The sequence below is a fragment of the Sardina pilchardus genome, chromosome 14, assembly GCF_963854185.1.
Source record: "Sardina pilchardus chromosome 14, fSarPil1.1, whole genome shotgun sequence".
Classification (NCBI taxonomy): Eukaryota; Metazoa; Chordata; class Actinopteri; order Clupeiformes; family Clupeidae; genus Sardina; species Sardina pilchardus.
In genome coordinates this window covers 33,533,633-33,546,703 of record NC_085007.1, presented here as the reverse complement: position 1 = coordinate 33,546,703, position 13,071 = coordinate 33,533,633, and the positions used below count along the sequence as shown (strand labels likewise).

At 40.7% G+C, this 13,071-nt stretch overlaps 1 protein-coding gene across 2 annotated transcripts in view; it reads right to left on the bottom strand.

The window, feature by feature from the left end:
* arsb (arylsulfatase B) overlaps positions 1-4,663 on the bottom strand; it is a 77,658-nt gene extending 72,995 nt beyond the window's left edge. For both annotated transcript variants that reach the window (XM_062554600.1, XM_062554601.1), the window contains exons 1-2: positions 4,234-4,663; positions 3,690-3,876 (exon numbers count right to left, since the gene is read on the bottom strand). In XM_062554600.1, coding sequence (XP_062410584.1) covers positions 3,690-3,876; positions 4,234-4,482 — 436 coding nt within the window. In that variant the 5' untranslated portion in view covers positions 4,483-4,663. The remainder of the gene's footprint in view (positions 1-3,689; positions 3,877-4,233) is intronic.
* Between the last annotated feature and the right edge of the window lie 8,408 nt (positions 4,664-13,071).

The following is a 13,071-nucleotide window of genomic DNA, read 5'->3' as shown; positions in this document are numbered from 1 at the left end:
AAGGAGATATCTTGGAGTTTGAGCACGCCTCTCTCTGCAGCCTAATAGTTATGACATTAATAGCCTATTAATGACCTCATGTCGGAATGGCACGTTGTTTGAAAACAAAGTTAAATACTGCCGAGTGGGGATATGTTAGTTATGACATTAATAGCCTATTAATGACCTCATGTCGGAATGGCACATTGTTTGAAAACAAAGTTAAATACTGCCGAGTGGGGATATGTCGGAATGAAACATTCGAAAACTCTGCAACTGCCATCTGAGATGCTGAGCGTCATGTCTCTTTTCTCCGCTTGTCACCAGCGCGGTGTGTTCGGGTTTTATCGTGTTTTTCCGGCATGAGCCGAACCTGCATGTTATTAGGGCGGTCTTATGTTGCCCCCCCCTGCGGTTGCAGTTTTAATTACAAATGCTGAACCTTCGAGATTCCTGATGTGCAGCAAAGAAAAGAGCATTCTCAACCCGTACCACCTGTACCTTCCTTGCCAGTAGAATGTGGTCTTCCTGAACCCTGTAACACTGCTGTTCGTTTCTATTACTTTGAATATAAAAGCTACCACTTATACACCAGCTTTGTGGTCCTTGTTATTTACCAAGTTACCACACATTAGTTGGGTGCACACAACATTTTTGAGATTTTTACATTAGGCTAAATCTTTGAAACATGCTTCTAGTCTAGACCAGAAAAAGCATTAGCTTGTATCCATCTGCATTCGATATATTCACCAGACCCATGATGCTAGACATGTAAACGTGTTCTGTTCACTGGGCATATGCTTGCCACCTCTCCGATGAGATTGCTAGTCCCCGGAGCAGCGAAGTTACAGGCTATGTAGGCTCTTCAAACATTTTGCTTGTGCATGGACATGCATATCATAGCCTACGATATCTGATGACCATCATTTTTTTATCATAGGCTAGACACTAAAAATGACCACCCTAGATTACGCTATCGGTCATGAATATCAGTAGGCCAAGACCCTAAAAAAACTTTTTGTGGCATTTTTTATTCAAAGTTGGCAGCTATGCCAGAGGTTATCAGCATGGATTAAGGTTTGAGAATTACTCAGTTGCCAACATGGAACTTGACCTTAAAGGTCAAATATTGAGGTCAAAAGGTCAATCGAGGTCAAATTTCAGGTTTTCTCTACATGTACGTTCATAAAATATAAAATGAATATTAGATATTTGGTACATGAAGGATGGAAATTTCAAATATCTATAACTAATTTGGACATTTAGAATATATATGGCCATCACTCCTTTACGGTACAAAAAACACAACATGTTTTCTAGAGTATATTGCTAATGAATAACAAGGATGTATGTCAAGAGATTGCTCCTTTATTTCAAGGCAAAAAAATCAAATGTCATTGCAGACTGTCTGAATTTTTTTGTAATGTTTGCCATCTTGCACGTATTGTTGCTGTATTACAAATAGGCTGTGTCGTCCAGATCATGTTCCATCCCTGCATTGTTAAGACATCTATCAGCATCACAACTGCAGACTTGGTTCTACAAACACACGTTATCAGATAACTTCTTGGAACAGGATTCTGAAACCTCAGACCCCATTAATAACTTCTAGCATGTTTGCCATCTTTTTAAAAAGAATGCCAAGAAAATAGAGCCCCCCAAAAAGACAAACCATGAAATCTATTGTTTTTGACCTTTTGACCTTAAAATTTGACCTTAAATTATAAATATGATTTTGTCAACCGCTGGATTCTGGAACCTCAGACTCTACTAATAACTTCTAGCATGGTTGCCAACTTTTTATAAAGAATGCCATGAAAATAGAGTCCCCCAAAACGACGAACCATAAAATCTATTGTTTTTGACCTTCAAATTTGACCTTAAATTATGAATATGACTTTGGCAACCACTGAATTCTGGAACCTCAGAGCCCTCTAATAACTTCTAGCATGGTTGCCAACTTTTAACAAAAAATGCCATCAAAGGTTTTTTTCAGGGTCTTGGCCTGCCGACTATATATAGCCTATTATGTCTAACTCTGTGCAACCGTGCCAGATTTTACAACAGTAGTAGAAAACAATAGTGTTTCCCAGCTGTAGGGTGACCCCGAAAGCAAAACTTCCAACAATCTCATCTGATCTGCATACTTTTTCAAAAGAATAGGATCAGCCTTTCTTCTGTTCTTCAAGCAATTCAATTCACAAAAAACATGGTATAACTTTTTAGACTCATTTCAAATATCACTTCCGACCAGTGTTGGTCAAGTTACTTGGGAAAAGTAATTAGTTACTGTTTACTTTTTCAAAAAGTAATTAGTTACTTTACTAATTACTTTACTTAGTTACTTTTCAAAAACACACTAGCTGGCTACACAACCTGAATATGCTATAAAGCAATAGGCCTACACCTTTCAGCCTAATTCTATTCTTTCTGCATATTCCATCATATAAAATAGAATTAAATGCAGTGTTGTGCTTGTGCATAAACAAGTTCTGTGAACTATGAACTACTGCACGCAACACATTTGCAAATAAAGAACGTGAATTCGTTCAGATTATGTGAAATGAACAACGTGCGTCACTGCTGATTCCAATTAAATGTTGCGCAGTTTTAACCTGCATGTCAAACTCCAAACCTGACAGAAAACATGCTGCATTGTTGCAACAATATTCGGAACGGGCGCACTGTCCGTGGTAAAACAGAAACAGAGAGCCCTGTGACAGCGGCCGCATTCTGCGCAGCCCCTCACTCAAACACACATGGATTCTGTAAAATTAACCGAGGGTCGGACCTCCGTTTGGCAAACCACATAGGCTACTGCAGGGGTTATGTCTGAGAGCAGCTAGCCTACAGAGAACATGATACAGGCTCTACCTAATATTTACGGACATTTTACTCATTGTCTCGCAAAGACTCCGACGTAGCCTACAAACTTAACCCTTAGCCTATGTCCACCAAAAACAAGTTCGAACGTAAACGACCTCAATTTCGAATTTGAAAAGACATTTGAGTTGAAGCATCAGTCCAGAGGGAAAGCTATAGGGGAAAGCATAAGTCATCGAATTAAATGAAAGTAAAAAGAAGAATAAAAGTGAAGTAATGATAAGCAAAAGAAGTCCAAGTCCCGAACTATGGGAAACATTTAGGAAAACCCCAACTCATGTAGGCTATGAAATGCAGCATGGTCATATGCTCTCTCCCGCACTGTCTCGGCTGTTGTTATCTCTCGCAATGCGTTGCACGTTAGGCTATACTGATTTGTCACCACTCACCAGACAGTCTCACAGCAATTAAAATCACAGTTTAGTAACGCAGTAACGCAGCCTGCTTGCAGGCAAGTAAAGGTAATCCAATTACTGATTTTGCGATTGTAATCCCATACTTTACTCGTTACTTGAAAAAAGTAATCGGATTACAGTAACGCGTTACTGCCCATCACTGCTTCCGACCAGGCTGTTATTTAAGCCAGAGCACATTTTTAGCAAAACATATGTGATATTACATTCAACACACTCTAATAATAAACAGCTACCATTGCACATTGCTTTGCATGCACTGTAACAGGAAACCACAGAATAACAACACAGTGCCTTGTTTTGCATCCACTGTAATTATGCAGCAGTCATAAAAAAAAAACAAATACTTCAGTGTAACAATTTTATAAATGTGCATTATTCAATCATTCATTTAACTCACCAAAAAAAACCTACCAAAATAGGAATCAAACCCACGATGAGTGGGCGTGCATTCTCTGCGGTACATGCCAAGGTGCCACTTCCCCACCATATGTGTAGCATAGCCTGCTTCCTTCAGAACCTCAGGTAGAAGTTTTTCCTCCAATGGCACACAGTAGGGTTGGCAAGGCCATATGATCTGGTGCTGCATACCAGTGTGGATCTAGAGTACAATATCAAGATAGCGATATCACTAACACTCGGAGGTCCGGGGGCCTTTCAGACTAGTTGAGGCAGTCTGCTACACCTTGTCCTTACATTGGACAAATCTCTGTTACAAGACCTTTGTATGAGTGTTTGAAACACACACACACACACACACACACACACACACACACACACACACACACACGCCATGTGACCTATGACTCCAAACCAATGCAGAATAGTTCACCTATATGGAGCTAATCAGACACACCTATAACAAATCACTTCAAAAACGTATTACGCACATCAAAAACACCGGTCAGCATCCTCACAAATAGCCTACGTTACACGACGCAGCATCTGTGTAGCCTACCTGGTATTTCCCGGTCATCAGCTGGTTCCTGGAAGGTGTGCATATCGGTTGAACGTAATAGTTCTCCAATTGGACTCCACTTTTTGACAGTCTATCCAAGTTCGGAGTTTTGATTTCGGATCCATGAAAACCTACATCATTCCACCCTAAATCATCGGCTAAAATGAAGACTATATGTGGTGGTTTAGCATCTAAAACCTGCAAGTAAAACAAGGTAAAAATGCCCAATACGGTGAAGGCTATTCCCATTTTAGTATCGTAACACCAAAACGCTGACTAGCAACTGGTCTACTTAGTAGCCTACTTAACGGTACAGTCCTCATACGTTTCAGTTAAGGGTAGCTCTTGTTATCTGAACACAAAATCAATCTTTGCCGTCGTTATGAAGTTACTTCACGCGTAGACTTTCCGCATTTTGTTGAAGTTTACATCCGTATTCATCAACCAATGAGGAGATGGGTAATCATGTGAACAGCTGACGTTGGTGAGTGGTTGCATAGCGGCAGTTGTTTTCGATATTTCCCTCCAGTATATTCTAACCAGACGTAGTGGGGGCAAGACGCTAACGCTTTCACCAGCTGAAGTGCAGAATAGCGTTTACGCATCTCTGATGCGTTTATTCACCTTTAAATAGCATGCCGTCCATAAACCATTCTAAATTAAACTTATGTCGTTTTACAATTGCCTATAGTTTCATAGTAGTGTAGCCTACGTTTAATATTGTTGAACCTGGCCTGCACGACACAGTTTATCCATAGCCTAAGTGCATGGTGTCTGTGACCAACCGTCTTGCGGATCAGTCAGGAAGCCGATTTGTGAAGCGGCAAGAATTTCCCTACTGATTGTGCCAGACAGCCTATAACAAGCCCAAAGTGAGTGAGAACAGTAGGCCTACAAAACTCCATGTTTTCAAGCACAGGTGTCAAACTCAAGGCCTGCGGGCCAAATGCGGCCCGCTACGTCATTTCTTATGGCCCGCGAGAGCTTACAAGGTCTGATACAGTATGTGGCCCGCGAGAGCTTTAAAGGTTTGATACAGCAATACACTGCAATACAATGCACGCACGTGAGACTGACAGGGAGGCAACATCAACCACCTTCCTCTATCTATGATCAGTGTAACTGGCTACATCAGATGTGATAGCAACGCGAACGTGTGAAAACTAAATAGACCAGTATTCTATATTTTAGCGAACGGAGCGCCTAAATTACGCGCTCGGTTTAGCCTGCCTGTGAAACGCATGATTCTTTGAAGTGCGTGCGGTTCTTTGAGAGTGGAATCGATGTAGGCCTAAGTTACTTTGATTTCAATTGGTAGTTGTAAACTACGTGATACGTTTACGTCTACGTTTAAAAAGCATACATAATTGTGTGTAGTCCTATCCAAAAAAATCCAGCTTCAAATGATATTGGCCAAAAGCGAAAGTAAGCCTATTCCGACCGAGAAAAGGTGCATTCAGATCAGGCAAGCATATGTAACCTTGTAGTCAATTTGTGAATAATATCCCGCATAAGGTAGACAACGTAATGACTAGACAGAGGCTGAGTTTACAAAAATACACAAATAGATTTTATTTACCAACACTGTGGTTTCAAGGTTCCAGGTTTTTTTTCTCTTTTATTACATGGCAAGTTACATGGCAACAGGCACCCACCATAAACATTCTAGTCCAAACGAAATAACAAAAGGGCATTTCCCACCCTAGTGGCAGGCTAGAGGAACACCACCCAAAAGGGGAGAAGGGGGAGGGGGGAAAGCTCTCTAGATGGCTACTAAGAAATGGTTGCGAGTATTAGGCCATACACAAGGGCGTAACACCCAGACTGAGCACCAGGGGGGAGGGGAGGGCATATATCAAAGCAATTCACACACAACCCAACCTTTTAAATACACACAAAAACCAACATAGTGTGATACACCCCAACATGGGCATTCATAAACTCTTCAATACAATCAATAGTGCAATACACCCCGAAATGGACAACTGACAATTGCACACTCACACACTATGATTAGCCTAAGGGCTGGGGGAAGTTGCTAAGGGGTTCAGGTCTGGGTGTCACGGGCAAGTAACTCAGCCCGCAACAGAGGGAGCAGCGCGGCTACCATAGAGCTATACCAAGAAAATAACAAACAAAACATACAAATTTCAAACTAAACAAAATAACAAATTGTGGGCACCTGTTACGAATGTACTTTAATTGCGAGGGGAAAACAGTGATTAACCACTCTATGCTGGTATACGAGGGCGAGAAACAGCAACTCTCCTGAAATAAACCAGCAAAGCACTACATGAACATACATAGATTAAACACATTTCCACTAAGAGCCTGTGCAAGAAGCATCTTCTAAAAATCTCTTATGCCACCAGTAAGAGAAGTGCATTTTATATAGAAAACGGCATGATAACCCCAAAATCAGAATAAACCCAAGTCAAGCACAGGCCATAAAACCATTCAATAATTACAATGAACATCTTATGTGACTTAGGCAAAGAAATACATTCACAGAAACACATTCAAAGTGAATGCCTACCAGGTTCAGGAAATTAGCGATCCCCACCATAAGACAGGCTGCAATGATGAGGTGCGCTACCGGCAAAACCACAATGAAGCGCGCTACTGAAAAACCCACGCACAATGCCCGGTTGAGCTGTAAACACAATACAAAGTGGAATAAGGTGCTACACTGCTAAATCGGTAGCCTCAGAGATAAGCGACAACAAATTCCTAAATACTAATAATGAACAGAATGCTATAAAGAGCAAATATTGAGCGCTCTGATAGAAATAACACATACCAATGACTTGTTCGCTGTAACCTAACGAACAGCACAGCAGGAGCTCTCAAAGAGACAGCCACGAGGAAGCCGCGCCACCAAACAATTCCACAGACATGACAACACGGCAGCACAGGTGGTCTTCGCGGGTTCATTAATTTAAAACAACCCCAAGCGCACTATGTCCGGTCAGCCTCGCAGCCAGGTGAAGTCAAGTTTCAAGTCAAGTCAAGTTTATTTATATAGCACATTTCATACACAGAGGTCATTCAATGTGCTTTACATAAACAAAAACCAAACAGTAATTATAGCAGATAAAAGCATAGATGGGCAAAGAGTAATAGTAATAAAAATAATAATAATAATAATAATAAAAAGATCATAATAGAAAATAAAAACAAAGCATAAATCAAGATCAAATCAATAAGGAATAATTAACATAAAAGACTCCAGATGGAGTAATTAAGAGACAGTTAGCAGAAAGCATCTGAGAACAATTTGGTCTTAAGTCTAGATTTAAAACAGGCTGCAGTTGGGGCCTTTTTAATGTCATCAGAAAGTTGGTTCCAAAGCTGAGCCGCATAGCAGCTAAAAGCTGCTTCGCCATGTTTAGTTCTAACAGCAGGCTTTACTAAGAGGTTTTTCTCCTGAGACCTCAGAGGACGAGAAGGTGTGTACTGCTGAAACATGTCTGATAGGTATTTAGGTCCTGCTCCATTTACTGATTTATAAACAATTAGTAGTGTTTTAAAGTCAACTCTGTGACATACTGGAAGCCAGTGCAGAGATTTAAGAATTGGAGTAATGTGCTCAGTTCTTTTTGTTTTTGTGAGAACCCTAGCTGCTGCATTTTGAATCATCTGAAGCTGTTTGATAGTCTTTTTAGGAAGGCCTGTGAAAAGCCCATTGCAGTAATCAACCCTGCTAGAGATAAATGCATGAATGAGTTTTTCTAAGTCATGTTTTGACATTAGCCCTCTCAGTTTGGCAATATTTTTGAGGTGATAAAAAGCTGATTTAGTTATCATTTTCATGTGACTGTTAAAATTTAGATCACTGTCGATTAATACACCGAGATTTTTAACAGTATCCTTTGCTTTCAATCCTTTTGTTTCAAGGAGAGTGGCAACCTTAATCCTTTCCTCCTTTTTACCAAATATAATTGCTTCAGTTTTTTCTTTGTTCAGCTGAAGAAAATTTTGAGCCATCCAAGTGTTGATTTGTTCTATACACTGACATAGAGATTCAAGGGGACCATAGTCTTTTGGTGACAGAGCTAAGTAAATTTGTGTGTCATCTGCATAGCTATGATATGAAATCAAATTATTTTGGATGATTTGTCCAAGTGGGAGCATATAGAGGTTGAATAATAGTGGCCCCAAGATCGACCCCTGGGGAACACCACAGGTCAGGGATGTTGGTGTTGAGGTACAGTTGCCGATGGCAACAAAGAAGCTCCTTTCTTGTAGATATGATTTGAGCCAGTTTAGAACTATGCCTGTAAATCCAACCCAGTGTTCTAGTCTGTGTAGTAAAATATTGTGATCAACAGTGTCAAATGCTGCGCTAAGGTCCAGTAGCACTAGGACTGATGTTTTACCAGAATCTGTGTTGAGATGTATGTCATTGAAAACCTTAATGAGAGCTGTTTCAGTGCTGTGATTTGCCCGAAAACCAGACTGAAAGTAATCAAAATACCCATTTGATGTTAGGAAGGTGGTTAGTTGATTAAAGACTACTTTTTCAATAATTTTGCCAATAAAAGGTAGATTGGATATGGGCCTGTAATTGTTTAAAATGGAGGCATCCAGGTTATTCTTCTTGAGCAGTGGCTTTACAACAGCTGTTTTTAGTGACTTAGGAAAAGTGCCAGACAGCAGTGATGTATTTACAATGTGAAGGACATCTGAGGCTATAAGGTGAAAAACAGTTTTGAAGAAATGTGTAGGCAGGGTGTCTAAGACACACGTGGAGGAGCTGAGAATCTGTACTGTTTTTTCAAGTGTTTCGTAGTCTATCAAATTGAACTCTGACATCAAGTTAAGTTTCCCTCTATTTGTAGCTGGAAGTTCCGGGTGTTGAATGAGTAATTTAGCAGATATATTGAGTCTGATTTTGTCAATTTTACCTTTAAAAAAACATGAAAACTCATTGCATTTATTAGTTGAGAGAAGTTCGGGCACTAATTGTGAGGGAGGATTTGTTAACTTTTCGACAGTGGAAAATAAAACACGAGTGTTATTTGAACTCCTACTGATGATGTTAGAAAAGAAAGACTGTCTTGCTTTGCACATTTCAAAGTTATATGTGCGGAGCATGTCTTTATGGATGTCATAGTGGATCTGAAGTTTGTATTTACGCCATTTTCTTTCAGGTGAAGGCGGAGCATGGACAAGGATCTTGGGACATGTAGTGCATTTGATCTACCCGTCACACATAGGTAGGCTAGAAGTTTGTTGTAATCGCCCTGTTCCTTTGCATTTTCATTTCCGTTCAAAACGAGCAACGTAGAATCCACACAACACCTTTCAACTTCAAAGAAAAAGTCCAGCGGGACCGTTCGCTTCTACTGTAGGCCTACGTGTATAGAACGGTGTAGTGACGCATTTCATTCGGATGCACTTTTTGACATGTCAGTTTGTTTGCATCACTGGCTAGATGTAAAACTGCATTTCGTTACTGGTATTTCGCTTGTGCAATGACAGTTAAGTTGAATATACTCAAATCTAAAAAAAAAAAATCCATGGCATGACCTCTTCCTGACTGACCAGTGACCCTCATTGAAAAGTCAAACTGTATGGAACTGACAGAGGTTTTTGTTTTGTTTTTACAAAACATAACAATAATAAAAAGAACACGTCATGCTGATACCCAGCAAACAAACGTTCTGCTAACTTTCACTAACGTTAGCTTTTGGTTCCCCTATGGTTCGTTTTTCAGCAACCTACTAATAACGTTTAGAGAACGTTATCTCCAGGTTGTCAAAACAAATAACGTTCCCCTAACGTTTTTACAACTAAAGAAAAAAACGTTATATTCTGGTTGAATCCCAGCAAGCAAATAACGTTAGCCGCTGGTTCTCCTGTGGTTAGTTTATCAGTAACCTTCTAATACCCTGGAGAGAACGTTAGCTCCAGGTTATCAAAGTTTCCCGAACGTTATTACAACTAAAGAAAAAAACGTTATATTCTGGTTGCATTTCTCTTTTCACACAAAGTTGCTACTTAGTTGTTTTTTGGTATCTTATTTGTATAACCATATCGGTATTCTCTGGTTATGTGCGTGGGGTTGATTATTGTTGATGAAAATCGCCCCGAGTTTCTATGAGTTTCCAATTGAACACGGCCAGCAGCCACACTGCAAAGTCGGAATAATTTGTTGCAAAATCGATAGCCCTATTCTATTCTTCCCCCCTCTGTTGGATTGATATTCGGCCGACCAGAGCCAGCCCGTCAGCTAAAGGGGCCAGCGCGAGATGAAGCTAGGTTGAGAAACTTCCATCTCGGGTCCGTGAGTTCTGGGGTGTTGGTGTTTTAGCAGACTCAACCTCGCTAACTTTAAGACATTTGGATAACACAGAGATAAAGTTACTCACGTAGGCTACTGGCTGTATGGTATCGATCACATTCTTCACATCGTTCTCCATGCACTTGTTCCAACAGGCTTTTAAAAAACACTGTACAGGGTAAACCGGGTGGAAGAGCTAGCTAGCCATAGTCCCAGGCAGGCACACAGCGATTTCATGCTAACTAATCTGACGAATAGTGTTGGATTAATCCATAATCGATTAGAGTGGCACCTTAAATGCATTCATGTTTTTAAAGCTTTATTTGTTATGAAAATATGATGATGAGGACTCCAATGAATTCTTTCTCAAACGTTGAGACTGCATCTTAAACAGCACAATGTTCCCGGGGGAGAATTGTTTTATATTAACACGTAGTCCAAGTTATAGCCTGTTACTGTGCTGTTCACTCAGCCTATCCCACAATTCCCAGTCCCAATTCAAAACAAAATAAACCAAAATCCATCATAATTCTGAACCGAGGACTTTTAATGGCATACGATGCAATAAAAACAGCCAGTTTTGAATGTTGAAACAGTGTGTTAGGCTAGCGCCTGCTCTGCTTATGTTTTGATCTGACTAATCGTTTATTATAGGAAAAGACACCGTAGACAAGAAAGTATTAGACCTAACCGCATTTAAGTACTTAGCTGACACATGTAATGGTAACGAACCGTATTCGTCGCAGTTCAGCAAGCAGCTAATGGTAAGTGAATTAATATGCGTGTGGTATATTGTCATTGCCTTGGTCATCAGAGACGTTCGCTCTCCCAAGTTGCAGATAGGCTGTCGCCGCAGACGGCAAGTGTGCAGCGGAGCCATGCCTCGATGTCACGATAATTCTACATATTTTTTCCCCCCTTTACACTTTGTTGCTGGGAGGTTAGGGGAACGTTAATGCAACCAAATATAGTAAAGTTCCCTAAAGGGTTGGAGAACGTTCTGCTAACCAAAATAAACAACCAGAAAAAAACGTTGTATTTTCGTCAAGAAAACTTTCCTGGGGAACCTTGTGGCAACTTTCGCAACTTTCAGGCAACGTTTTCCTAACCAGGAAAAAAACGTTCTAAAAACGTTCTCCTAACCAGAAATTGTTAGCTGGGTACCTTTTGCTCTTCTCGATTTTAGGGAAGTTTTATACCGATGCTAAAGATTTTGTGGCTGGTGCTACAAATCTTATAGTTATATCTGGCCCTTTGAGGGCAACCATTGTGCTGATGTGGCCCTCGGTGAAAATGAGTTTGACACCCCTGTTTTAAAGAATGAATACTCGATAGTGTCATGTCCATGTGTAACGCACCCTGTAGAACGTTCAAGGTATTATGGGTAGAGCAGAGGAAGGAAGTTCATTAAAGATTCGCGCTCAGTGAGTAACAACAAAGTCTTTTTAAAGCTCATATATAAGTGTCTCTGGTAACAACGGTGTCTACGTGTGGTCAATATTATTAAGATTAAGTTCTGTAATATCTCCTTAATTCATAAGTAAAGTAGAGATATAACATTGGCGACGAGGATTAATTTCCGTTAGTTAGTTAAAACTACAGTTTAGCTAGTTAGTATGGAGAAATCCGGAATTCAGCATTTTGCATGCTACACCGAGCCAGCCACGCTAGGCTCCAGATGGAAGCGATGGCTAACGTCGTTCGAGCTATATGCTGACGGCAAGGGGCTCATTATAACCGAGGATTCAACTGATGCTACGAAGCAAAGGAGACGTGCACTGCTACTTCATCTAGCTGGACCAGACGTACAGGACATTTTCTCAACTCTTCCGGACACGGGTGAGGCGACCCAATATGACAAGGCGGTGGATGCTTTGAACGCATACTTCGTACCCAAGGTCAACACAGCGCTGGCAAGACACGCATTTCAAAAACTGCACCAGAAGCCAGGTGAGAAAGTGCAGCAATTTGCTACACGTCTGAGACAAGCTGTGAGAGACTGTGGTTACGGGGGTGATTCTGACAATCAGATAAGGGATGCAATATTGAGCAAAGGAACGTCAGACTATGTGAGAAGGAAACTTTTAGAAGAGGGTCGTGGATTGACGCTAGCATCTACACTGGAAATAGCTGCCCGTTGTGAGTGCATCGACGAACAAATGGCGGACATGGCGGGTGCGTCAGCTAAACATTCCACTGACACTGTTAACCGGATTGCATTTAAAGAAAAAAGGGGAAAGCATGGATATGGAAACGCAAAAGGTAAACCGAACAGAGACAATAAAAATGATGGAAAATGCTATAGATGTGGGAATACTGATCATATGGGCCGTGATCCAAAATGCCCTGCACGAGGACAAACGTGTCACAAGTGCCAAGGGAAAGATCACTTCGCAAAAGTATGCCGCACTAAAAGCGGGAAACCGAAACAAAACGTGAACAATGTTGATGTTCGTGAGGACTTTGCATTTGCCATTGAAAACAGCCACATGCCAGAGAGACTTAACTTTTGTGTCGGGGGAGTGAATATTAAAATGTTGATAGACTCTGGG